This window comes from Borostomias antarcticus (genome assembly GCF_949987555.1).
Source record: "Borostomias antarcticus genome assembly, chromosome: 13".
Taxonomy (NCBI): Eukaryota; Metazoa; Chordata; class Actinopteri; order Stomiiformes; family Stomiidae; genus Borostomias; species Borostomias antarcticus.
Genome location: NC_140246.1, coordinates 7,260,317 through 7,287,766, shown reverse-complemented (window position 1 = coordinate 7,287,766; position 27,450 = coordinate 7,260,317). Strand labels below are relative to the sequence as shown.

The following is a 27,450-nucleotide window of genomic DNA, read 5'->3' as shown; positions in this document are numbered from 1 at the left end:
CTTGATGTCAGGTTACGCAAACTTGCCACCATCAAATAAAAGTCCATGCATCAGATCATTTTATGCATTTCAGTGGCCTTTTATGAAATACTGTAGTAAAGAAAAGTCGCTGTAGATGGACTGTGGGCCATCTCCTCTTTTGGTTTCAATTTTGTTTTGTTTTTTTTCTTTTGATTTTTTTTTGTTTTTGTTTTTTTCCTTTTTAAAATTTCCTGTCAACTTGTAAAATAGGCGTGTGGCTTCATACATGCAAGCTATGCTGTGACTACCAACCACTGAAGAGTTCATTAAAAATAAACTTGTACATTGTAAAGACCTTGCGGTTCTTGTATTCATTACATGCTGGATTCCAGAGGAAGATTACGTGTGGAATATGACGGGTTTCATAAGCGTTCATACAGTATTCTGCCACTAGATGGTGCACTTCTTTCCAAGTCAACTTCTGTGCTTATGAGATTTTAGCAAGCTTGACTGTGATTTCATGGTTTTTGTTCTACTCCAGTTACCACTGATTGTTATTTAAGTTGTGTAATAGCTCCCATATTCTCAATAAGATTAGATTACAGTCGGGCAATGTAGTATTGACAGCCTGTTAATACAGTCAATTTGACCAACAGTAACCTGACAGGCGATAACTAATTTGTTAACCTCTTCATAATAGCAATGTGGAAATGCAATGGGCACCTGGAAATAACTCTTATATACCCTACTTTATAATTATATACACTACTAGCCCATGCCCAATATAATGTACTGTAGTAAGGGACTGTCATAGAGTTTGCAGCTGCATGCTGGTATGACAACACACCTAGTTTGTTCTCTGCCTTCCTTTTTCCTGTGTGGCTCTAATCACCCCAACGTGTCCCCAGCCGTGATTAGGTCCAAAACAAGAAACAGTCTTTTATTCAGCTTCCTTCTCTATACAATCTGTGCTACATACAATATTCTGCACTCTATTGAGTCAGTGTGAAAGGGCATCAAATACCCCAAAATGATTTGATTAGTAAATATATTGGAGTGCTATCAAACTCATTTTTGGTGGTTTAGGGTATCAGAAGACCATTTCTAACTCTCCAGATTATCCAACAACCGCTCTTGGCAGAGAGCACTGCCCATAATGGCTCTCCTTCAAGAACTCCCAGTTCAGATAATGCTTTGGGAAGGACTGGTAGTGGTATGTACCATAATTGCCCAGAGTCATGCAAAGTGACTTGCATTTTCCCATTTGCCTCTTGCACAATGGTAGTGGCACAGTCTGTCCAGTTTGCATCTTTTAATACTCCTGTCAGTGGTGGTGCCCCTGACCAAGGATGGCAAAGATCCAGGGTTGTTTCCCAGGCACGGTGGTGGGAAAGCCCACTGACTCTAATAGGATGGGTCAAATTCAGAGGAGAATTTCCACCAAGGGGATTCATAAAGTACACTTTGTCTTCTTCTTGTGTTAAATGGGTGCTCCTCCTCTACTACTGTAGGTCTCCATCAGGGCTTGAGCAAAGGTCATGGGAAGAGTATCAGTTGGAGAACTCCCAAAGGGAATATCATGTCTACATTGCCTGCCTGATGTTTAGGTGTGTGGGTTTTGATGTTTAAATGTTGCTGAATGTCCACATGTGTGGTCCCCCTGGTAATATTGGACAATACTGTGATTCTGTCATCATTTCTCACTCCACAGAGACTGAATCTCAGAGGACGTTAAAGGTCTGTATTCTGTCTCTAACTCTCTCTGTTTTGACTGTCAAGGCCAGAACCCAATATTAACAGTTGACTGAAGCACAAAGAAATGTGGAACGTTCCCCAAATAAGTTTCACCCGGGGGCTTCGACTTGTGATTGGTAGCCAGTCTCTTTGATTCCTGACAGCAGATCTGCCATGAGATGATGTGCTGCTGTGCTTTTCTGGGTTGGAAATCACCCAGAGAGAGAGGGGAATTAGATCTCCACAGCTCCTGTCTCACACACAGACACGCATACACACACACACACACACACACACACACACACACTGATCCCTTACACACTCCTCATTCTTTCCACCACTGTGCTCTAATCTCCCTCTCTCCTCTCATGCCGAACTTTGCTGAAGTTGCAGAGTCAGTGCGGTGGCTTAATGGCAGAGCAGCTGACAGCACAAACTAGACCCCAATTACCCAAATATCTGTCTGTTTGTCTCTATCTCTCTCTCCCTCTATCACTCTCTGTCTGGCTGACTATTTTTCTCCATCTCTCTCTTTCTCTCTCTCCCACTCTATCATTCTATCTCTCTCTCTTTTTCTCTCTCTCTCTCTCTCTCTCTCTCTTTCACACACACACACACACACACACACACACACACACACACACACACACACACACACACACACACACACACACACACACACACATACCCGCATACTAGTTGAACAAAAACCCCTTCTGCCTGGGAGACAAGCAGTTGATACGTGTTTCTCTCTGGTTTAAACATGTGTTTTTCCCATTAGGGAATTTCCATCAAGTGTCAAGGAGGAAGGAACATGTTTTTAGTGGGATCAATTACAATAGTGTGCTCAGGATGTGATCTAAAGCGTCTGGTGCGTGCGTGCGTGCGCGTGTGTGTGTGTGTGTGTGTGTGTGTGTGTGTGTGTGTTTGTCACCCAGCAGGTACAGCCAGAGCCTTTTATGCAGTGGTAACCAAGGGCGGTTGCGGTTCCGTAACCATGGGAGTCGCCATCCCTTTCTTCTACCCCCCCCCAGAGGCGTAATCCACTGAGCAGGATCTCAGCTGTCACAGCAGATGCACCTCACATAAGAGCATACTGTACATACACTTTGGATGAATCCTGTGCAAGTTCAAACATGATATAAGCACTTTACTCAGCACCTTACAGTATAGAAACACCATTTATGCACTCTCACACACACACACACACACACTGCCTGTAATAGCATAATACATTGTCAGGTCTGTTGAACATCTGGCACGACCAATGTAGGCCTAGAGAAAACACTGACATTATCTATCCAAATGAGCCAGTCAGTCGGCACTCAAACAGACGTGCTGACTCGGCAGCAAAGGACACGGGGTGGAGGTTGAGAATAGGTTGGCCGGCCAGCCCACTTAGTCACCCACCAGGCCGCTCTCACCAGATGGTGCCCTGCAGATGGCGTGGGGCGCGGGCAGCCGTCGAGGGGCACAGCAGGCGTAGCGGACATGCCAGGGTGATGGAGGGAGGGAATTCATGAGGATAGTGATGAATGCCCGCATCACCAGTGGAGAACAGGGGGTTAGACTCCGCAAATCTAATGAGCAACAGTCTTGGTGATGTTTGTTACTGGCTTCCTGCCGCCTGAAAAATGCACACACAAAAAAAAGGGAACAGCATTTGTCTCGCTTTCTGCATCTCTCTATCAAAGTCTCTCTCTATCCCCCTCCCCTCTCTCTTTCTCTACCTCTCCCCTTTCTCTCTCTCTCCTTTCTTCTCTACCCCTCCCCTCTCTCTACCCCCCTTCTCTATCTCTCTCTCTGATGGATAATGCCATTTCTTGAGAGCTTGGGTGATCATTAGGTGGCTAGCTTGCAAAAGCTAGCCCAACTTGTGATATTCCCACTACTTTTTCTTTCTTTCTTTCTTTCTTTCTTTCTTTCTTATTATTATAGTTCTCCCCAATTTTTTGTCCCATAACTACTTCTTCATACTTTGTGCTAGAAACTTCATTCTTTAAAATGTTCATGATGTTTAGCTGTTTCCTGGATCTATTCAGATTTTTTATATTTTTATAGTTTTTTAGTAATTTAACTTTTAATAGTAATTTTTGTACCATTTAAATTGCTTGTGGGATGTTCAGTAACTACGTTTTTACAGTGGTGGCAGCTGTTGCTTTGAAAATATTCACACATTTTGTAAACTGCTGGCACTCAGACAGTTTTAAATGCTCATACACATATCAAAATGTTCACACGATTGCGTTGATTCGTACAATGTAGTCTCTAAGCTGTGTGACTTATAGTTTTCGAGGTATGACGATTTGTTTGACAACTATGCTCCCCATTCAAATGAATGGCTCTCCACTCTAACTTTTGTGCTGCTAATTTTGAATTCATACCCATTTTCTAACTTGTCACCATGCCTACAGTTTCTAAGCTACAGTACACAGGCACATTATACACCAACATGTTCATCTGGTTCCCACATGGAGGTATAAAAAAACTGGAGACAATGTGTTTACTGTTTACAACAGTCAGTATTCTCTGAGCTCACTTACAGCGTCCTGGGGAGCGGAGGATTCTCCAGCCTGCTACTCAACCCCATATCATCATGGCCATGGTTTGAGAAGAGAGGAAAGCACAGCAGGCCCGCTTAGGGCTGTCATGACCCAGCTCGTAAAAGTCACAACAAAAAGGGAGTCACATGACCAAACCATAATTAACTGAATATTTAATGAAATTACACAATAAAAGACACCAAAACATATAAATGAGGTGTGAAGAATCAGTGATATCAGCAGTGTAGTGAGTGGATGAATGTGGATGGTGTGAATGTTGCTTGCAACTGTTATGCTCCTGCCCCTTTTCTCCTACTGAGGTGCTGTGGGGGTGGCTGCTGATTACCTGGTGCTGGGCTGATTGCTGGATGCACCACACCTGGGATTCAGCTAATTGGAGTGGCCTGCTCAGCCCTCCCCCACTCCCTATATAAAGACTGCAGACTGTGGAGAGCATGGATGCCTCCTTGACACTGCTTCAAACTTTTCTGTGTTATGTCTTGGTTAGTTATTGTGTAGATATTATCCCAACCCCAGGACGGTAAAAACGTTTAGAATATTTTAGTAAAGGGCAGTGGCTAGTTTCAATGCAAACTAGAATGGAGAAGTAAGACACCTCCTTCCACCTTGGGCAAGTGGTAGTACCCTCTTAGCCCCCCTTGCTGGGGTAACAGGAATCAAACCTCGATGGCAGAACAACAGAGAGAGGGAGTGACCCAGCCTGGTGGAAGCCCGGGGCCCCTGTCTGGAGCCAGGACCGGACGGAGGGCCCGTCTGCGAGCGCCTGGTGGCCGGGCTTTCCACAGAGCCCGGCCGGGCCCAGCCCGAAAGAGCAACGTGGGAACACCATCTCCTTCTCATCCGTCCCGTGGACCCACCACCCGCGGGAGGAACTGTTGGGGTCAGGTGCGGGTACCAACTAGGTGGCGGTGAAGGCGGAGGGCACCGACACCCAGGACCAGGTGGCGGGACTACATCTCCGCACTGGCCTGTGAGCGGCCAAAGACTCCCCAGGCGAGAGATTGTTGATGCTGCTAGGGAAAGGGATGTCTGGGGCCCCCTGCTGGAACTGCTGCCTCCGCGACCCGACCCCGGATAAGTGGATGACGATGGATGGATGGATGGATGGATGGATGGATATTTGTTTGTTTTTTCATTATGGGCAATGAGAAATAGGCTTTTTGCCCCCCAACGCCTGCAATACCGAGCTTGGCCACTGGAGCCACGTAGCTTCAAAACGCCAAGCCGTTCCTGGGGGCATGGGTTCCCAGGATTCCTACGGTGTCAATGTCTAAGCTGTAACATTTATACACTTTTGGAGATAGAGCTGTCTGAAGCTGTCATGCCTTCCCATTCAAGTGAATGATGGGATGTTTAGACAGTTAGGATTTGGGGACACAAGCAAGCTCTCTTAAAGGTACAGGCACACTTTTATGAATACTGTGGTAGCATAAAACCGTCTCTGACCCGAGGTAGTGGAGTCTCGCCACCATGCTATACATGCCACGGAACCCAACACTCAGCCCCTGAGTGGGCTAGAGACACATGGTCTTCACCTATGGGTGCAAGTGGATGGCCTAAAGAGGGGTACACTGTCCCTGACTGGCTCTGATCTGAGGGGGCGGAGTCTCGCGGAGTCACGCCACGAACCACACAACTCAACCCCTGAGTGGGCAAGAGACACATGGTCTTCACCGATGGGTGCAGGTGGGTGGCCCGGAAATGGATACACTGGCCTTGACTGGCACTGAGCTGAAGGGGCGGAGTCTCGTCACCACACCACAAACCCCACAACTTGGCCCCTGAGTGGGCTAGAGACACACAGTCTTCACCAGTGGTGGCAGGTGGGTGGCCTAGAGATGAGTACACTGTCCCTAACCGGCTATGTCCCGAGGGGGCGGAGTGTCACCACCACGCCACTATCCACACCACGGATCCCACAACTCAGCCTCTGAGTGGGCTAGAGACGCACGGTCTTCACCGGTGGGTACATAGAGAATACCCAGTCCATAGTAGTACTAGCAGTAGTTACATAGAGCTACGGCAGCTAGCCCACTTCACATTCTCTCCAGAAAATGTACTTTCTACTTTTTATGGAGAACAGTTTATAGGTATGAATATGAGTTTATATCCATAAAAAAAACTGAAGTTGAGATTGAAGAAAAAATGTTTCTTTTTTTATTTAATTGGTTGCCTCGTGGCTTTTAGACGGTTTTACATAACTGTGAGAAGAATGTAAAACTCAACCCAAGAGCAGACATTAAACTATTTTTTTAATATATATTTGGGGTTTCTGGCTATGGAGATTGCACAGTTGGTCCTCTCTTTATTTTTCTACCCAACCACAAATGTGCAGTCTGGGCTATGTGTTACAATGAGGAGAGAGTGGGAGTGATCTGGGTATTTGTTGAAAATGCCAGACTGCTTTAAGTGAGGGTCTTGCAACCTTACAGATAAGGTTTAAATGAAATGTTCAGAAAAGGGAGGGAGCACTACAGTACTTATCTCTCCCATTGGAAAGGCATCATAGGAATGTGAAGTGGGATTCAGTTGAAAGTTGCAGAGAGTTTGTGTTGGCACGGAACGAGACTCCATATGGGCCCAATCCCAATGTCCCCCCTAAACCCTCAAGCCCTGAGCCCTCACAGACTTATTGACGTCACCTGGTGAAGTGATCGAGTGCGCGAGGCTGCAAGGGCTCGAATTGGTATAACAAGGAATGGGACAGCACTTGTGACATCACATTACGTTGACGTGAAAACATATTTCTTACTATTGTGGGTGTGGGGCTTTTTTTAAATCAATTTGTAAATTGTACATGTTTTTCTTGTAGGCCTTCGTGTAAATTAATTTTGGCTGAGTCAAATCCCCTTTACATTATCAGAACTCTCTGTGTTACCCTCAAAACATTTGTTCAACTTGAAATCATTTCATTTTGTGGTCATATGCGATCGCATCTGCGATCAAATATCAACCCAACCCAGTATTTGTTAGTAGGATCGCATCGATCCTACATTACTGCCTGTGATTCTTGTTTGTGATCAATCCAAAAGTATTAACTTAAGAATGATAATATATTATGTATACACATTCCTGCACCTCACAACTCTTTCCATATTCATGTTGGAAATCTCAATTCAAAGAACACTGCACCGAAATGGGTAATTAATGTCATACTGCTTTTAACTGGGCAATCATATGATTTAGAGCAACAGAAATCTAAAATTGTAAATTATAACCATAGCCTACATATTTTTAATCAAATCACATTATACAAACCCATGGGGTTAATAACCCATAGGCCTACTTAAAAATAATGAAACCAAAATAATTATAAGGCTACTTGTGCAGATAAGCAAGTCCAGCTGAAAACATGAAAACATATTTTGTTCTGTAACGTGAACGTTAGGGTTGGTTGATCTGTCCGTGCTTGTTTATTGGCTGTTCTTCAGGTATCCCCGTGTTTCACGTCACGACGCTATGAACTGTGGGTAATTCCCTTGGGCTAAGTCTGCAGAAATGCAGACTTACGGGAAGGGGCCATAAAGGGCTCAAAATGGCTGCCGGAGAGCCCTCGCGCACTTGCCGAGTTGACATTGGGACACCCCTAAGCCCTCGCGGACTTCGCGGGAGCGCGCCCTTAAGTCTGCGAGTCTGCAAGGGTGGACATTGGGACTGGGCCCATATGACCAACAAACTCTTGTGTCGAAGAGAAGACTGAAACATGCTAAATAAGCGTCCGTGGCCCTTGGACCAGGGGCTATTTTTAGGCCGGGCCCCCTCGCATATACGTCTCTCCTTTATCTCTGACAAAGCTTTTAATGAAATGAGTAGTGGTTCGGATGTTATAGGCACCTCTGTGTAGATATGGACAGTGTGTTTTTTTGGGGGGGAGGGGGCGGGGGACATCTTGAGCACTGATAACACTGCCTGAATGTCACCGCAACCTTGGGTGCAGACTATAGGGCTAGACTCCACATAATCTAACATCAGCGGACTCCATCAACGGTAACTGACACTGCAGCAGTAGGGCTAAGTTACGGAGCTATTATCAAGGCATGAAATTAGATTTCCTTGGGACTTTGTTTAGTCGGAGGGATACTCAAGCTTGTCTGGGTACCAGGGGAGTAATATGCCCAAGAAGGGAGGCAGGAGCAATGAAATGGTAATGAACACAGTGATTGAATGCCAATCAGAATTACAGTAGCCTATAATGGCGCTCTGCACTCATGCACTGCACAACTGTGGGGGGACACAAGCCTTGTTAATGAGTCTGATGGCCGTGAGAAAGAAGCTGTTTTGTGGCGTGTGGACCTGGTCCTGATACCGCACTCTCCTGCCAGAGGAATGTAGATTAAAGAAACCTTTACCGGGATAGGTCATGGTCTCTTTGATCCACTCCACTCTGGCAGGAGACTGTAGTCTGTCTGTCTGTCTGTCTGTCTGTCTATCTATCTATCTATCTGATAAGGACCAAAGTAACATTCATGTCCATGGGGTTCAACTGTGGAAGATGTCATTCCCTGTAGGCCTATAGTGACTTTGTCCAGGTCACTTGTTTAACCCCTACTCCATACCATAAGCACACTTTTATTTTCCCCATAGGCCTATTGCTCACCCCCTGGACACCCAATCACGGTCATCACAGAGTGAATCGGACTTGCGACTATATCTTTTGTGTTATTTTAGACTAAAGATAAAATGTGGGAGAAATGCACCGACGCCTACATGATATTTAAAGTATTGTCATTTGAAGGGCCATGAATGAATAGCCTCTCAAGCTTATCTCAGTTCTCAGTGACTCACTCAGAATGTATCTAGGCTGTCAGTGGGAGTTGCGTGGGAGCGCACACTCATGATCAACAAACTGCCCTTCTGGTTCTTGTATGTTCAGTTCCAACTGTGCACAAAAGACATGGAGTTATTAAGCCTGAAAAGCAGCTCGTTCTTTAACATGTTATTTATTTTCTTCAAGGGAATGGTATCTTGTAGCTGGACAGACAGCACACGCCAGACATTAACCTAAATCCTTGCCACTGAGTTGGATGCATCATTTAGCATATGCCCTCGTGTGTTATCTAATCTCGGTTTCATTCGTGCATATTCGTGTGTGCTCGGCACAGTCGACTGCGCCGAGAGTGAGAGGGGGCAGAGCGCTGTTCCCTGGGCTGCGTGCGTGTGACTAATCGAGTTTACCAGTGAAGTAGGCTACAATTCATTCCAAAGGACTTCACCTGAGGGATCGAAAGCACAGCAAAAGAACAGGTGAGCGCTCATTTGACTTTTGGGGAAGTTTATGAAGTTGGCCAAGTACATTTTATTTGTCAGCAAGCTACCTTGAAACTTTTGGAGAGAGGGAAACGTGCTCTAGACATCGAAATGTTGTAACTTGTAACAAACTGCTAACTTTGCAGAGAAGGGTGGACCAATACTTATTTAGTAACCTAACGATAACCACATATAGCCTATGCTATAATACAATCTCACATAATTGTAAAATTCAGTAGGTTTCGTGGGAATTAAGCCATTTAGGTAATATCACCACTACATTAATTCAACAAGCCTATGTATTTCTCCTCACCTGTCTAGCCCTGCACCAATTCCGTTTTTGAGGAATGTGGTGTCGATAGAAGGACGAGGGAACATTTGATTAAAAGGAAACTACGATTTCCCTGGAGAAGGAGCGCTTTACAAACTTAACAAAATCTATTGGTGGAAGTCCAAACTCAACGGAAAAGGGATCATGGCAACGGGTGGATTTAAGTCGAATGCAACCACAGACTTTTTGGAGGAGTGGAAGGCGAAACGGGAGAAAATGAGGGCAAAAATGCTTGGGGACATCGCGGCGGCCACCGGCGCGTCTACTGGCAGCGTGTCTGCGGCGGCATCTCCGGCGACCAACAGCAACACAAGTGAGTCGCGCAGCAATGCCGCCCCGAGCAGCGAACTGAACAACAACGGCAACCCCGACCGCGGGACCTCCACGTCTATCAATTGCGTGGCATCCTTTCCCATGGCTCGCTCGTCCTCCTCCTCGGCCTTGAAGAGACCAGACGATGACCCCCACACCCCGACACCAGCTCCCAGAGCAGCGGCGGCGGCGGCGGCGGCGGCGGACAGCCCGGGAAGTCACCTGAAGAAGACGCCGGACAGCCCGGGAAGTCACCTGAAGAAGACGCCGGACAGCCCGGGAAGTCACCTGAAGACGCCGCCGCCGCCGCAGCCGGAGAAAGGCCCGTGTGCTTCGCAGGATTCCAGCCCCGCCGCTGCGCCCAATGACAGTGAGGAGAGTCCGTCACCTGGCAAAGGCAAGGAGAAGAAGAGTAGCGGCCCGAGCGCCAGGAAAGGCAAGGGGCAGATCGAGAAGAGGAAGTTGAGAGAGAAGCGCAGGTCAACAGGTGTTGTGAGCATACCATCTAATGAGGTGAGTCAGCTGGCAATCAGACGCGTGTTTTGTTGACGTTCACGGCACGCATGACGTGTGGAATGAGCACAATAAAAAAAAAAAAAAGTTTAGTTACACTGACCTACATTAAAAAATTAAAAAATGACTATCTAATCATGGACTAGGTAGACAAGGCTACATCTTTTGTCCCATCTATCGCTTTATTTTTCTAAGATCAGGGGAACATTAGATCCCACACTTGATTGAGCACCTGAATCTTGTATAATTAAGCATAGCCTAATTATAAGAAGTCAAGTCACATGATGGCATAATACTCATTGAATCAAACTCTCCCAAACTGCTGTTTGTTCCAGACATTTGTGTGTACATGAATAGCCCACCTTTTCTCTGGCATTAAACATGAAAATGTTAATCACTACCAGTATTCTGAAAATGTGTGGAGAGACTAGAGAGGAAGAGAGAGAGCTGTCGTGGTTATTACACTTAAATGGTTTCACCGCAGGCTGGGTACAGACTCCAGCCGTGAGTCTTATGAAAACATACTCTGGAGGGCACGCACGCTGCCACCCCACACCCCCAGACGTGCTCCTGCTGTCAGGGCACACCACAGCACACTTGTAGAAGGGAAATTCTATACAAATAGACAAGGTTTAATGACATGACTCTGGCTTGTTGCTTTGAGGTCACATAGAATACAGGCACGTGTATTCGCACACACACACATTTTCATGTAAGCACCCCCCCCCCCCCCCCCCCCAAATCAGATCCTGGTACCCCCCGAAGGGAATTTATCATAGCAGCGTGACCAGTGTTGCAGTTGGCGCGCACCGTCCTGTTATTAAGTGCTCTGCCATGCCAGATCAATGCAGTTTGAGAGCTGGTGGTGAGCCAGGCTCTAATGCTAGCTTTTCAGCACGGCATTGGCCGCCGGGCACAGCATGCGCGAGGATGATTCATGCCCCATGAATCCCCCTTTGGCACGTATTAAGGCCTAAGTGTAGAGGTATGAGAAATGCAAAACAAAATGGCTGGAGTAACAGATTTATTGCGTTGCATAATGTAAAACAAACAAAAAAAATCATTCTCCCCCATTCCGAACCTGAACAGTGCCCGGTCCGCAATTTGCAGGCGGTATGATTGGAACCCTCTTCACGCGCATACTGCGGCCCCCTTATGTTACAGTATGCATTTGGTTGAATAGGTACCCTGGGATAATCTCTCCTGCTGTTCTGCAGGTACAATAACCTGTTGAGGGGTTCTTTTCAGAGCTACGGGGAACCCGATCGCCCTGGCTGTCTGTGGCTCTCTCGATGGGGCTGACAATGGCTTCACGGTTAACTGGAGTTTAAACACTTCAGGTTTTGGGCTGTGTCAGTCACAGACCACCTCCCCACATTCTCGGGAAGGTGTCTGGTTACACCCTCCCTGTCTACACACCCCTCTTGACGGGGATATGTCTGTGGTGGGAGACCTCTCTGACCTGCTTCAGTTATGCTTATGCAACAAAGGAATCTCATCTGTGGGAGTGTGTTTGCCTGAGAGTAACACGTATATGTCTGTGTAAAGTCTGTTCACTCCCTCGTACATGTGTGTAACGCTGTGTTCAGATGGGGCACGGCGGGCCGCCCAGTTCGCCTGAATCTTGCCGCTGGATCCAGCGACACAACTAAAGGGGTTGCCGCGTGGCGGTTCGCGTGATTCGTGCGGTCGGGTTCACCTGATTCGCGCCGCCCGTGCCGCCCGCCGCCCAGTTCGCGCAAATTGTATTGACTTTCTATGTAAACTTGCCGCGCGGCCGTAAAAAATTGCACCCGGTGTGAACACAGCATAAGTGGGACAAGTGCATGCCTGACTGTCTGCAGCAGATAACACTGTGTGTGTGTGTGTGTGTGTGGGGGGGGGGTTGTCAGGTTGGCGGACGGGTGTGTTTTTTCCCGTCAGCCTCACAGTGGCCCATTACCTGATTAATGTTGCTCATTGTTTGGGGGCCAAACACATTTTACGGCCCCCAATGAGTTATGAGGCCCTGGCGAACACTGGAGCGCTGAGTCCAGAGCGTGAACTTTGTTTCATGTCAAAGACTGGATCTCACTGATAAAGGCTACTGCTTGTTGTGTGTGTGTGTGCGAAACGCAGGCCACTCTGTGGATCTGTCCCAGCAGTGAAAGGCCCCAGTGCTGCAGGATACACACCAGAGCCAACAGCACTGCTAATTGGCACACTGGAATAACCATGGCAAGTCGCATCAGAGCTGGTTCCTGTTTAAATCATTACTGTTCCTAAGTATTATTCATGTTTGTGTGTATTTTTATGAGCAAAGTGAAATAAATGTGTATGTGACGTGTCCTATTAGGCTAGTTGCTGTGGGATGTCTGTGTTCACTGACAATCTTTCACGACACAGACACTAATAAATGGAGGCACACTGTTTGACAACTGACATGGCCTCGAAATATTGAGTAGTTCCTGGGTACTCCCTGCCTCTGGGTAGCTTCATTTACACACAATAAAAGGCAGGGAGCCTATAGGTAACAATCCCCCCAGGCAGACAGAAGCAAGCGATACAGCAACAATACGGCAACAATACAGTACGACCACCAGTACTATACATGGGCTGGGGGTGGGCCACAAAAATATAGAGCAAAGCAAAAAGCATAGCAGCATAACATGTAAATGTGAATCAGTTTGTGCATGTGTGTGCGTGTGTGTGTCAATGAATGAGCTTAACGCCATATTAGGTAGCAGCCTATGAGCTTGACGTACAGTAGTAGCACACCTGAGGTAGATTGTGCGCCTCTCTGGCTTGCCGTCTGATGCGGAGACCCGCGCCGGGCAAACAGTGCAGCCGCACTGAGTTTACTGACTGAACTTATCCCTCCGCTCACTTCGCCCCATTAGTTTAGGACGAGGCCACAAAAAGGTCCGTGGTTTGAATTCACTTACAGAGGAACACAACATCAAGCAGGGATTGAGCAGCCTGGGGAAAGCTCATCTGAGCTGAAACGCGTCGCCGCCTCTCAGCATTTCTCCGCGAGTTTTCAACAGCCTTGGATATTAAGTTGTTGCCCGGAAGTACTCCACACATTGAGCTATACTCTTCAAAGGAGACAAACTTAATCTTTTGAATTACTATTGATCTAACCCATCCCATAGAGCACTTGATTCTTGTTTGGATGACTGGGGATATCCAATAATTTAATCAAGTATGGATTTTGGATAATATCTACCGCCCGGTCTCCAGTCAACCACGGGGCTTAAATATGTTTGCAGAATAAAATTATACCACTCATTCTCTGTGCTGCTGCATATCAACGCATCAGTTAACCATTTGGATTGAACTTGTGATGTCTGTCATGTTTGAGCCCAATGTTCCTTCAGAATCACTTCATGACGTTGTCGTGCTCAATGTAGCAGTGTTGTTGACACAACGGTTAACAGAGGGGAAAGAAACCCGTCATGATGTGCACCAGGCAGGATGTGGTCAGTGTTAAAGCTATGTTAAAGTCTCCTTTGGCCTGGAATGAATCCCTGGAGAATGAATGTTTGACATAGCTGTGATAAAGTAGCCGTTCACAAATGTGTGTTTGTCATTGCCGCTCTGCTCTCAAAACAACCCCTGGTCAAGAGAGACGGACTTTCCTGACTGGCAGCAGTGGCATTGTGGGACATGTCCATGGTAGGACGCGAGGCCCCCCGAGGAGGCTTCCCTCTCTGCCCAGACAGGGGGGTTCTTAGGGGGTTGGTTCCTCAAGCTGTGCTGGAGGGGCTGTGATCCTTTTTTCTCATCCATCGGTGTTATGTTTACACCTCAGAGGATACCTCGCTTCTAGGGCTGGGTATCGATTCGAATTTCAAGAATCGATTCGATTCCAATTCACAAGGTTCAGAATCGATTATCACAATTCGATTCGATTCAATATTGATTCGGTTTGTGTTACTAAAACCAGTTTTTTTTTTTTTTTTAGGTCTAACCTTAATTACATGACTGCCAAGTTATGCAACACATCAATACTAGGGCTGGGTATCGATACTGATTTCCAAAAATGAATGAATGAATCATTGAATGAATGAATTAACTATTCATTCCTTCATTTATTAATTCATTCATTAAATAAAAGATCGATTTTGGGATTCATAAATCATTTGATTTTTTTTTTTTTTTAACCCAGCCCTACTCTCTTCCTGATACAGTCATACATTATCCACCTCTACAGGCCTCCCAGGGATTTTAGTTATGACACAGAGTTCGTATACCTCTTTGAATAGGTGGTTGGCCAGATAAATGTTGTGGTTTGGTACATATTGTACAAGAAAAAGGTAAACTGTTCAATGTTTCTGCAGAAAGGATAGACAGAATGAAAGTCTGCAGAGGGTTTCTCTTGCTCTGCCTTCTCCAAACAAGGTCACATCGTCACAGCAAATACCACAGGGATTTTGTCATGGACTTAGGTAAGCAACAAATTATTTGAACAGGGTGCATTCTTGGGGCGGGGAGGATTGGAGTTTTGGGGTTGGTAGAACAACAAGGATGTGCGAAACTATGTTACACTCTCTAATTCAAAGGACCTTTTTCAAACTGACATTCCTATGTTAGTATTGCCCACGAAGAAGAACATCCATCTGGTTTAATCCGGATCTTTATATTCTCTACAAGAGCCACTGTCCTGGAAAAGGTTGTGACTAATAGCAAAAGTCCCCAGCAGAGTTGTCCTGTGAACGTTTGGGGAATTCCAGGGGGAGTTCAGAGGGAAAAGAATGTGGAACTACTGTGCAGTCAGTTGCGGGACATGCTTCCCAGGTAGGCCCCTTTATACGATCGCACACAGGGGTCTCTCAGCACCTCGGCTCCTAAAAAGCAGTCCCACTTCCTCTAATGAGCTGTGGCACAGGGGTTTTGTGCAAGTTTTAGGAATGCTATAGACACATCAGCTCTCATTAATGCAGCCCCTAGACTAGTTAAGACACAGTGAATGGTCATTCATTACGCTGTCAGTGGAAATCATAGCACTGCATCAGAGAAAGGGGGATACTGGGCTTGGGTACAGCAGATGTAGTGGAATGTAGAAATACAGTAGTTGAATTTGTCTCTATGACTGAAATAGCCGGTGGCAATTTCTCCTATAAGCTATGGTAAGCCTGGCATACCCATACAGAATCATTGATTTCACACTCTGTTTGACTTAACTACGTCTTGTATTCTGCCATATCTCTTCATTCTCAATTGATTTCCGACTGTTTTTGACTTTACTGCGTCTTGTATTCTGCCATATCGCTTCACTCTCCTCTGTGTTTTAGTAGTGCTCCATCACGCTCTACAGGCCTCATGAAAATAAACAGTCCACAGTACGGTCTGTTCAGAGCGGTCTAACTAGCTCGTCATTCACTCAACATTGTGGCCAGCTAAAAGACATCTGGCTTACGGACATCAAGGCAAATGAAAAATCAACCAATTAAATTAACCCACACATACAAAACCCTGAAAAATGTTGTCATCGGTTCAGATGTAACATAACCTGGGATTTGTCAAAATGCTTAAAAGTGGGCGTAGGGTATGCCTGCTCTCGAGTGGCTTACAGTATATTGGAATTTCCATTGATATTTTAACATTGGGACAGCTTATGCAATCAAAACGTGTCATGATTGCCCCACCAGTTATCTGGCTGTCAATCATCCGAGCAGAGCCTGAGAGTCATCACACTGACCCACCCCTAAAACGCATATTACACCACCATTAAAGAGCAAATCAAACAGGTGATTTGCGAGTTTGAACTATAGCAATCAAGGGTATATTTTTCTTGGCTAGTAGTCCAGAATGTTGTGAGTTTAAAATGCAACTGTCCAGCCATCCAACAACGCCAACAGTCACCAACAAATTACCATACATGTTTGTGTTCCATGTCTGGTGTGCATTATGTGTTTATGTTATTATCTGGGACTGTGTGTAGGGCCTATTGGTGTATGTGTGATTTATACTCTTGTCAGATTGTCGAAAGCTCTTCTGGTGGCGGTTGTGTTATTTTGGGTGGCTGAAAAGTTTGAGAACCACTGCTCTAGGTCATAGGGCATGAGAATAACATTTGGCATAGATTTGAAGTCTCCCTTCAAATTGTTTATAACAAATCCCAAGAGTCAGCATATCCTGGACATTTCAGCAGCTTACAAGAAGATATCCTGTTAAATGTCATATAGGCAGCAATAGAGATCTGATTCAGAACTGCCAATATTCCAAGTTAGTACACAGTCTGCATATTTCTTAATCTAGGTCAGTACCATTTAGTTACAGCTGTCCCTGACCTCTTCTCAGCAGAATAGATTATTACCGAGCAGGAACAAGACACACTGCTCTCTGAGAAGAATGCACAGTCATGCAGGTCTGACTGCCGTGGGGCATTGGTGTCTGAAGCCAAGTGGCGGGAATGACTAGGACCTTGTTTTTGGCTTTGGCCGGTCGACCTACCTCCCATCGTCTCCCTTACACACACACATACACACACACACACACACACACACACACACACACACACACACTCTCCCTTAGCTCAACACAAGACAACCTAGCCACGGTACTGTACCATGTCCAATTGTTGTAAAGGGATTGATAAAACCAACTCTTTTGGTTCTTCATCACACGGACAGTGGCAGTCAGAGGATTTGGTTGAGTTGAGACTCGTCTAGAAAGATTGATAGATATTTTTATCGAGGCCCATTATGGACTTCGTCTTGTCTCTTTTTCGTCAGACATTACACATTCCTCCGTCACAGTTGGAGTGAGGCAGTGTTGGCTGTCAGACTGTCCAATCCTTAACTCCAGAAATCCAAACCAGGACATGCAGGGCTGTCATAAGCCTCTGTGTGATGTTTTGGTCCCTGTCTCCCTGGGTTATGATTGATAAAATGTGACCTCTGTTAGGGTGAGCATAACTTATTCATCCAATGGAATGTGCAGCTGTTGAAGATCATGCAGCTTTTGTGGATCATTGTTATTGTAACCATTGATCTACTCTTTGATATATATATATATATATATATATATATATATATATATATAAACCATTCAACTAGGAGCAATTTAGATAGTTTCCTGTCAGTCACCCTAAATGCAAGAGCATTTTAAATGTTTTAGTCTGATCTTGGAAACCCTCCATTGCATTGCTTTTGCGCTAAAGAGAGGTTTCTGAAAGGATGCGTTCACTATTTTGGACTTTGGCCTATTTTCGATCTGTGGTACATGAACCTGACACCTAGACACTATCATTTCCCTGGTCGCCTCAGTATTGAAGAAGAAGAAATCTTTATTTGTCATTCAGCAAACTAACACATGCAATGGGAACACACACACATGCATTTAGGGTCGCCGATGAAATGTTCTCTGCTTAACCCATCCTGTTGTCCTTGCCCCTCTTTTTCATCAGGGACGGACAGCGTTAGCGATCTGTTCTTCTGCATGTTTTTCGTTTAGGGTTCTTTGGGAGGAAACCCTCCAAACACGGGAAGAACATAGTCCCAGGACCTTCTTGCTGTGTCCCAGGACCTTCTTGCTGTGTGGCGACAGTACTAGGTACTGCACCACCGTGCCGCACGTGAGCGATTTTTGGGTACAGTGTCTTGCACAAGGACACTTCGGCACTGCCGGGAGCTGGGATCGAACCGGGGACTTTGCCTCTGTGCTGTATTGAGCTATAGCTACAGTTCTGCAGGCGCAAACCCGGCTAAAATGGATGGGGCCAATGAGATGTTGGAAAAAGTAGCTGTGAACCATTGCTCTTATAAAACATAAAAATATACTGTGTTACAAAATGGTTAGCAGCTGGCGAGCGAGCTAGTTAACTCCAACATGAGGTCAATTTGTAGCCAAATTGTGATCAACTGCTTTTCAAGCAGCCCTCACCCTCTCTCTACAATGCAGTGCAGAAGTAAAAGTGAAAGTGAAGTGTACAGCAAAATAATTGTTTTAAATGGAACTTGTGTTTCAGCATTCGGCTTGTGATAGCTACATTTCATAGGAGAGCATACTGAGACTGGTAAGATTACGCGATGCGCTTCCCGTCTCAGAAAAGCACATTTATCGTACTTTTCCGACGTCTCGTTGACCTGCGCCTGCAGAACAACTGTAGCTAGCTCAATATTGGGGCGATCAGGGAAATTATAGTCTCTACGTGTCAGGTTGATGTGACACAGACGGAGAATAGGCCCTAAAGTCCAAAAAAAGTATCCTTTAATCACAGCCCTCCGTGAGGTCACACCGTCCTAATCCACCTCCAGATGTGCAGAGCGAGTTCCTTTCACCTCCCGCAGTTTCTATCACCTCACGCTAGGAGCTTTAACCTGACCTGCAGCATGTTCCAGTATCTGACAAGTGGGTGAAAGTCTGTTCTGGCCAGGATATTTCTCCTAATAGCTTGCGGCTTCACACGTTTCATGGAGTAGAACTTGTTGTCATGCCTTCCTGTTTGAAACTGCTTAGGCCCATTTGTGTGTGCTTTTTTTTAATTTTTATCGCACAGCACACTCAACCTTACACACACACACACACACACACACGCACGCGCGCACACACACACTGGGGAGGGATCTCTCAGAGAGCAGTGCTGTGGTTAGAGCCTGTATACTAATTAGCTAGTTCTTCCCCTGCTGAACTAGCTGTAAAAAGTGTTTGTGTGTGCACGTCTGTGTGCGTGTGCCCGAAGCAGACTGGTCTCAGGCACAGCACGCAAAAGTTGTTTGATAGTTTTATAACATCTAAGCCTAAACTGACTTTTTATGAACATCTAACTGCACACACACCCGTTGTGACTGGCAACGTTAATGAAGATGATGCGAGCAATACTTGGAAAACCCGTTCTACAGTTTGTTGGAAATTCCTGTGCTGGGAGGCATTGGTGGATTTATGAATCATCCCGGATCTGGTCACTGTGTGTAGTTAGGCATTTATTTGGATTCATTAATAGGGAGCTGCTGATATCCCTTTCTCTCTTTCTCAGTCTCTTTCCACTCTCCGGCCCTCTACATCGCTCCTCTTGTGCCAGGTCCTTGTTTGGGTAGTGCTTCAGAAGCGTTATTCAAAGTATGGCTTGATTTACATCCAGTGACAAGGATGAGGAGAGCTTATCTCAACACGTCTGTCACACCCAGAGTAATTTCCATTACATGCACAAACATACTCCCCCTGTATTTCTCTGTACTATGTCACCATCCATCTCTCTCAGACTTTGTGCTCTGATAACCAGGAGAGATAGCTTGCCTAGTCAACATAGACTACTTGTACTTGATGAATGATAAACAAAGTTGGTCATAGAGCACCTGTCCTCTGCTTTCCGCTCCACTGAGGACTAACAGGAGACAGCCGGATGTCATAGCAACACCCAGCTATAGGAATGCAGAGGTACTAAGGTGGAGACACTTTGGAATCTCCTCAGGGGAGTTGTGGCATTCTTGTGTGTGTGTGGGTGTGGGTGAGGGTGAGGGTGAGGGTGAGGGGAGGAGGGGAGATTAAGCCAACATCATTAAAAGTGCACTTCAAGCCTGGACATTGAAGCGAATCCTTTTGATTATGAATTAAATCCAGCCAGTAGAGAATGAGAATGTCACAGCTTAACACTGTATATTGAACATTGTGCCTTTCAACTGCCAGTTGGTGTGAAGCTTTGGATCTTAACGCTCTTCACCAAACAAAGGCATGTAGATATAGTCAGGCTGCTTTTGTATATAAGAATTTGTTCTTAATAGCTTGCCTGGGTAAATAAAGGTTAAATAAATAAAAAATAATGTGCTTTAGAAGCTGGAAAAGCCTTACTGTCAACCCTGGCTTTGAAACTGGAACCCCAGTTCAATGAGGGCTCTATGCTGTGTTTACCTTTGTGATGCATCATTGCCCCCCACCCACATACATACACACACACACACACACACGCACGCACACACCTACCACACCATGCGGCGTTTAGTTCACAGGTGACGGAGATGGGCTTGAGCTCAACCCCCCTCCCCCCTTATTCTAACCCCACTTAGGGCCCCGGACCACTTCCACATCACAGCTGTTTTGATTTTACTGTCGGAGCTGCCTGAGACTCCATTGTGCCCGTTCGTCGGGAGTGGCGCTTGAGGAGAGACCCCCCCCCGCCCCTTTCGAGGCTATGGTGGAGGCACGAGGCGCGCAAGGCCCAAAGATAACAGCGACACGGAGCAGAACACCCAGATTAGAGCCCCATTGTTTCATGGGGCCAGTCGCTCCTGGACCCGCTTACTTACGCCCTCCGTGCCTCGTCTCAAAGCTGCTGGGCATTCCGCGGCCGCCGGCCCAAACCCAGCCAAAGGTTACATTCCTCTGCCGTTGGCCAGAGAGACTGTCACCAAGTGGACGCGTGGGCTGGTATGAGAAGTGAATAGGCTGGCGTAATAAACCAGCATGCTGGCAGACACGGCAACAAACAGTGGCAGGTACCGGAGATGGGGAATCTGGAGGATGCAGAGACACCCTGGTACTGATTGGACATGCAGTGATTGTTCTCAGCAGCCAAGAATGGCCGTCCGCATACCAAGGCCTCTGCTGTTGATAGACTGGCTTTCACACTCCAATGCACGCATCTTGGCTAAATATACCACAACACGCATGCAGCGAACAGATAAAGCCTATATGTAGGCTATTAATAAGCCTTTTGGACGGAGATCGCAGTCCAGGCCCGATATAGGGTCATCCGCTATTACTGCATTGTAAAGATGTCCACTGAAAAAAGTCTCTGTGTGGCCCCATCCTGTGTAGTGCTGAACTGAAATGTCCCTGTCTGCATACTGATGAGCAACTGTCTGGAAAAGTTTGATTTAAAAATAAAAAGAGTAACTCTGTTGCATGGTAATAAATGCGAATTTGAATTTGCTTTGCCAGCCTCACTCGCCCCTCGATTCAAACCCACGCCTGAAGTGAAGTTTGGAGAGCAAGAGGCCGCTGAGCCAGTAATCTCCCCAGATGACAGTGGAGTACACCATGTTGACGCCACTGCTCCTTGGGTATTAACCCCCCGCTCGCGGAAAGGCCCAGCCCGCCCTCTTGCTCGGAAGATGTGAGGGCCAATGAAAAGGTCCATTTTGGCGTGACAGATTGGATTTTCATTCCGAGGAGCTTTTGATTGTGAACACCTTGCCCTGAATTTCCGCTCTGCTCGGCATCCCTGTGCTCTGCTCCTTCTTCCTTTCATTCTTCCACCCCCCCGCTGTTAGCTGCAATTACTTTCACCTTGGATGGTATGTACTGTAGCCTTCGGATACACAGAATTTATTTAGGTTTGGCAGGGTTGATTCTTTTTCATGCATGTCTTCCACAGGAGTGAATTGAGCAGGCTGTCTTGGCTGCGTGGTGACAGCTCATTTGCATAGCAGTACTCATACAGTAGTCTGCTCCAGCTCTTGTTTGTGTGTTTGTCAGCCTGTGTTCAAATAGACAGCACCTGCTGTGCAGCCCCAGGCTCACAAGAAAACGGGTGATATCAGGGTCCTCCCAGAGCAGGATAAATGGCCTGTTGTCACCTGCTCTGTCTGTCCACAGGCCTGGATTCATCTTCCCGACGTCAGCCTGGAAGACCATGCAGTCGAGCAAACGCACGGCCCACCGTCATATGGAGAGAGGGAGGGATGAGGGCTGGGGGTGGTGGGGTTCAAGGGAGGGGGGTGTGACTGGTCCACAGGGAGAACTCTTTAGATATCACATTTGATATCAAAGCATTCACTTTTCATACCAAACAGATGCCCCCCTGTGTAAAGCTCTTTCTATGTGGTTTTGCCATTACGACAATTATATTTATGCAGAAGAATTTATGCACAATACTTTAGATTACGCCACAGTTTAGTGGGCGCTTTTATCCAAGGCGACTTACAATAGCCTTGTGTGGTAAGCCATTTACCAAGCCAAACACATTATTTCATGTCTTGACAGGACCAGAGACACACTAGGAGTGAATAATGTCTTCCTGTTTGGGAAGTTCTCATGAAGTGCTGTAACAACATGACTTGGTCATAAACAAGTGGCAGCACATGTAACAGAATAAATCACTGAGCTTCACGGGATGTGCACAGTCACAATTTTCTTTGTATACAATAGCCTACAACTCTTTAAAGAGAATCCCCAAAACAGAATCTACTCACAAGAAAGTATAGGATAAGTCTTGGAAGGAGCTGATCCCAACCATTTATAAGCACATTTCCAGCAACTGAATTTGACTAGAGTGCTGGGGCAAGCCTTTTGATGTGGGTTAGCACGACACGTGGAATTGAATTCCCTGTTTCCTGAGCTTTTGCTGTCCCACGCTAACACTGTCTTGGCAGGAGAAACTGTTTTAAAACCCAGTTTTTCTATTACTGAGCTCTTTTACTTATGTGCCATGTCCAGTGTTCTGTCACACCTACACATTTATGGTTTTCCCGGTTGGAATGGTAAGATAGTTGTTTTCCTGTTTTTTTTTTTGTCCTTTCCTTACCTTATTACCTGTTATCTCTGTTGGCTGTGAGTTGGACCCCAGATGGTATTGGATATGACTCATGGCCTAGTGTGGTTGTCTGCCAAAACCCAGACACAATACCCTCCCCCCCTCCTCCCGCCTGTATACAAAAGTCCCCTTTCTTAGTGGAATGCAAAACATGCCTCAACGGTTTCTGATACTGTATATTGGTGGATTGTGTTACTGGTTAGGCATGCGAGCAAAGGTGCAAGCACTTTATAGCCCTCCCAATGTCACTCTCCAAACATACATGTTGTTCCCAGCTTTGGAGACAATGGCAAATGGGATTTTTGATATGATTTTCTGATTTTCTTAATGATTTTTTTTTTCTTAATTATATATTAATGTGTGAAAGATATGGTGTCTTCTATAAAAAAAAAAGCCACCTTTTCCCCAAGCCACCCAAAAATAGAGCTTGTTGTCAATCCAAACAGGTGTTCACCAACCCAGAATCTCATTTGTAATGCAGAGGCTGATTAGCATCGAAGCTAGGACAAGTTGTCCTCAGCATGGTCAACGTTTGGCAGGATAGAGGGCAGTGCTTCTGATCTGATATGTTTCTCTCCGCTGCTCGGGAGCGAGGCTTCAGCAGTGAGTGTGGGGGAGGGATGTAACCTACATGTCATGTTAGACATTTCAGACAGATCGGTACTGAGATATCCTGAGGCCAGGACACGTGTGGGCTGTCAGATCTTCCCTTGTGTTCCCCAACATCTCTCTTCCTCTGTCTCTCTCTCGCTGTCTCTCCCTCTCTCCCTTGCTCTTTGTGATTCTCTCCCCCCCCCCCCAATCTCCCGGGGACGGTTGAGGTGAGATGTTAGACGTTAGGTGAGGTTGAGGTGAGGTCAGTGTTAATTTTGGCAGCAAATTTTCATTTAGTTTTGGTTATAGTTCTTTGATTAATGCTATTTAATTTTAGTAACATTTTCGTCATCTGAATTGTTTTAGTTTTTGTCTAGTTTTGTTGACTAAATGGCATTAAGATTTTAGTCGACTAAATCTACAGTAGATTTAGTCGACTAAAATAGAATGGGTTTAGTTAGTGTGACGATATGACGATAACTAAATAAGGCCGTTGACATAATTGATGTGAGATGTAAGGTGAGGTTGAGGTGAGAGGCTACTGTAGGTGAGGTTGAGTTGAGGTGAGATGTTAGGTGAGGTTGAGTTGAGATGTGAGGTTGAGTTGAGGTGAGATGTTAGATGTTAGGTGAGGTTGAAGTCAGATGTTAGATGTTAGGTGAGGTTGAAGTCAGATGTTAGATGTTAGGTGAGGTTAAGGCGAGATGTTAGATGTTAGGTGAGGTTGAGGCGAGATGTTAGATGTTAGGTGAGGTTGAGGCGAGATGTTAGATGTTAGGCAAGAGATAAAGAAGCATGCTGCTGGGTAAGGAGCACTATGAATCCTGGAGATAATAACTTCTCATTATTGTTCCGTAGCACCGTCTGAACACAGTTGGCTTCCAGCACTCCCTCTCCCTCCCTCCCTCCCTCACAGAGGAGGGTTAACAGCCCAGGGATAATTACTGAGAAAGTGGAGACCTGAGTGCGTTTGGAGTCTTTATACTCCACTTACTCTTTTATTTTTTCCCCCTTTCCCTTTGAAGAAGTACTGGATGGAGATCCTGCATGTTGTCACATGTAGCTGAGGTGGGAGAGGCAGACGGAGACAGAAACAGTCAGGGATGGACGAGAGAGGAAGGCGGCTTAGACGTTTACAGCAATGTCCAATTAGCAACATGGCTGCTTTCTGCTCTACTCACACCCGAGCTGTAAAATGTCTAGAGTAAATCATCATAGCCGCAGGGAGGATGATTAATGCGGTGGATCAGAGTGGTTATTCAATGTGGTTTGGATGGATACATTAGTATGTAACCAGATCCCACTGTTTATGTATAAATTTGCACCCAAACATTAGAATGGTCATTTCAGGTCGGCATGTACCTCATGTATATCAAACCGTGTTGCTGGTCATTAGCTTCATTGTTCTTCCGGGCGGATACGCACCGGTTAGTCATTATCGGCCCGAGATTCAAAAGGATTAGATTGCAAAAAGCGCAGGACTGATTGAATCGGCGCTTGCATGACTAGAGCACCAACACCGTGACGTCCATTTGAAACCTGTTGGCTGCTGTCAGCCTTATCTGGTAATGGAATCGCTATTCTGGGGCCCGACGGGTCAGCGGAGCCTCACATTAAACTGGACATGTTTCCATTTGGCTTCCCTGATAACATGTGAAGCACGGCTCGCCTCCCTTTGCGATCCCCCACTGTCCCCGCCTCCGTGTTCCTGGAGCGGTGATCACTTCAGCTCAGGCATATTCAAGCAGAACTATCAGCCTGGGATATATTACGTGACGGCGGATGTAACTCGATATCTCCCGTGTCTTGCTCAGGAGGAATTGCCTTTGCCTTTTCAAACTAATCGCGTCACACGCGGGCGGCTCAGCGTGAGTTGTGAGGTGTGTTTGACAGGCAGAGTGTGGTTTAAGGTGCAATTGAATCGTATATCATGAAGAGCGGCTTTTTATTGTCTATACAGTCCTCACAGCCCTCTTTCTGTAGCTCTCCTCCCCCTCTCTTCTCCTGATGACCCCCCCCCCAAAAAAATAAAATAAAAATAAAATAAATAAACGTTTTCCCTGATGGATTCTTGGAGACGGTCCTCCCATGCACTACTGACCAGTTGGGCCACTTCCAGGGGCTATCCATCATTGTCACCCTGAACACTCTCTCTTTCCCTCTCTCTCTCTCTCACTCTCTTTCCCTCTCTATCTCTCTCTCCCTCTTTCCCTCTCTCGCTCTCTCTCTCACCCCTCTCATGCTGAACTCCCCCGAGCAGTCCCTTGCTCCACTGTACCAGATATGCAGTGTCGGGGGAGGGGGAGGGGGAGGGGGGGGGGGGGGGCACAAGGTCGCAGAAGACGTGGGAATGATGGTGGCCATTTTGGAGGAGGAGCGCCTTGGTTCGTTCAGACGGTCACATTCCTAGAGTCCCGCGGGGAACACAAATAACACAACATAACACTGCCCTGCTCTGCTCTGGGGGAATTCTCACTGACTCACCCATCTTTCTTTCTACTCTCTAGTCTCTCTCCCTCTCTCTCTTTCTCTCCTTCTCCCTCTCTCTCTCCCTCTGCTTCTCCCTCACTCTCTCTCTCCCTCCTCTCTCTCACACACTCCCTCTCTCTCTCTCTCTCTCTCTCTCTCTCTCTCTCTCTCCTCTCTCTTCCCACTCTGGTCCCTCTGGTTCCCTCAGAAGCCCCACATTTATTGCACATTTGTCAGGTGATCCTTTCTGCAGGGTAGAGACTTGGGCAAAGGGAACAGATGCACCACATGAATCCAAGCAACCTGCTGCTACGCCACGGAGACCAATGCCAACACCACAGAGACGGGGGTTTGGCCCTTGGGGAGAAGGTGGAAGTCAAGATAAGGAAGCTCGCTGGTCCTCACAGGAGGAAGTCTCAAGTCGGATGTGACCCACAGGAATGTAAAAAAAAAGAAAAGAAGTGAGACCACGCCTGGTCTGACATGAGCCACTGCTTTTGTAAACTCAGTGTTATCACCTTTGTGTGTGTGTGTGTCTGGCATTTTGTCCAATTGCCCCGTTGCTGCTGTTGTTGTCAGGTCGGGCGATACGAAAGAGAGCCGGGCGGGCGCCTTTCTCCAGGTAACCTCAATCATCTTTGTCATTTGAACTGTCTTTGTGTTTCTGCCCAGAGGTTAAGGGAAACATGGGGATAGGAGGATTTTCAGCAATGGCTCTTTCAGGAGAGAGAGAGAGAGAGAGAGACCTTGTGAGCTTACCAGAAAATTACTGGCAGTGATCTGCCCTTAACAGGCACGAAGGGAAGCGTGAGATGAAGTATCCGCATTCCATTTGTATGTAAATGCAGGGATGCAGTGAGTCAGCGCTCCTGTGTGTGTTTGCGTGTGTATCTGTCTGTGTGTGTGTGTGTGTCATTGTTTCTCTAAGCCCGCCCGCTGTCTAGAGCAGAGCGACCGTTTAGGAATGCACTAATCACGCAACTCTGCTACCCAGCCCTATGCCCAGCCCTGCCCGACCAGCCCAGCCCCGCCCGACCAGCCTTTGTCTACACTTCAAAGAACACAAAAGTCCCCGGGCCATTTAGGTACACATTCAACAAAAAGAGAGAGAGAGAGAGAGAAAAAGAGAGAGTAAGCGAGCGTCACTGTCCGGAAGAGTGTGTTGTCTCATTCCACCAGGAAGACCCCCCCCCCCCCTTCCCTACCTCCCTCCTCCTTGTCCTGTGATGGGAACGCTCTGACACGACCAGTAATCCTGGCTGGGTCGC

The 27,450-nt window shown here is 46.5% G+C and overlaps 1 protein-coding gene across 1 annotated transcript in view; it reads left to right on the top strand.

Moving 5' to 3' along the window:
* The first annotated feature begins 9,418 nt into the window (after positions 1-9,418).
* Positions 9,419-27,450, top strand: part of pawr (PRKC, apoptosis, WT1, regulator) — a 66,382-nt gene continuing 48,350 nt past the window's right edge. Inside the window, exons 1-2 of the mRNA XM_084448071.1 lie at positions 9,419-9,503; positions 9,828-10,662. Coding sequence (XP_084304197.1) covers positions 9,982-10,662 — 681 coding nt within the window. The 5' untranslated portion in view covers positions 9,419-9,503; positions 9,828-9,981. The remainder of the gene's footprint in view (positions 9,504-9,827; positions 10,663-27,450) is intronic.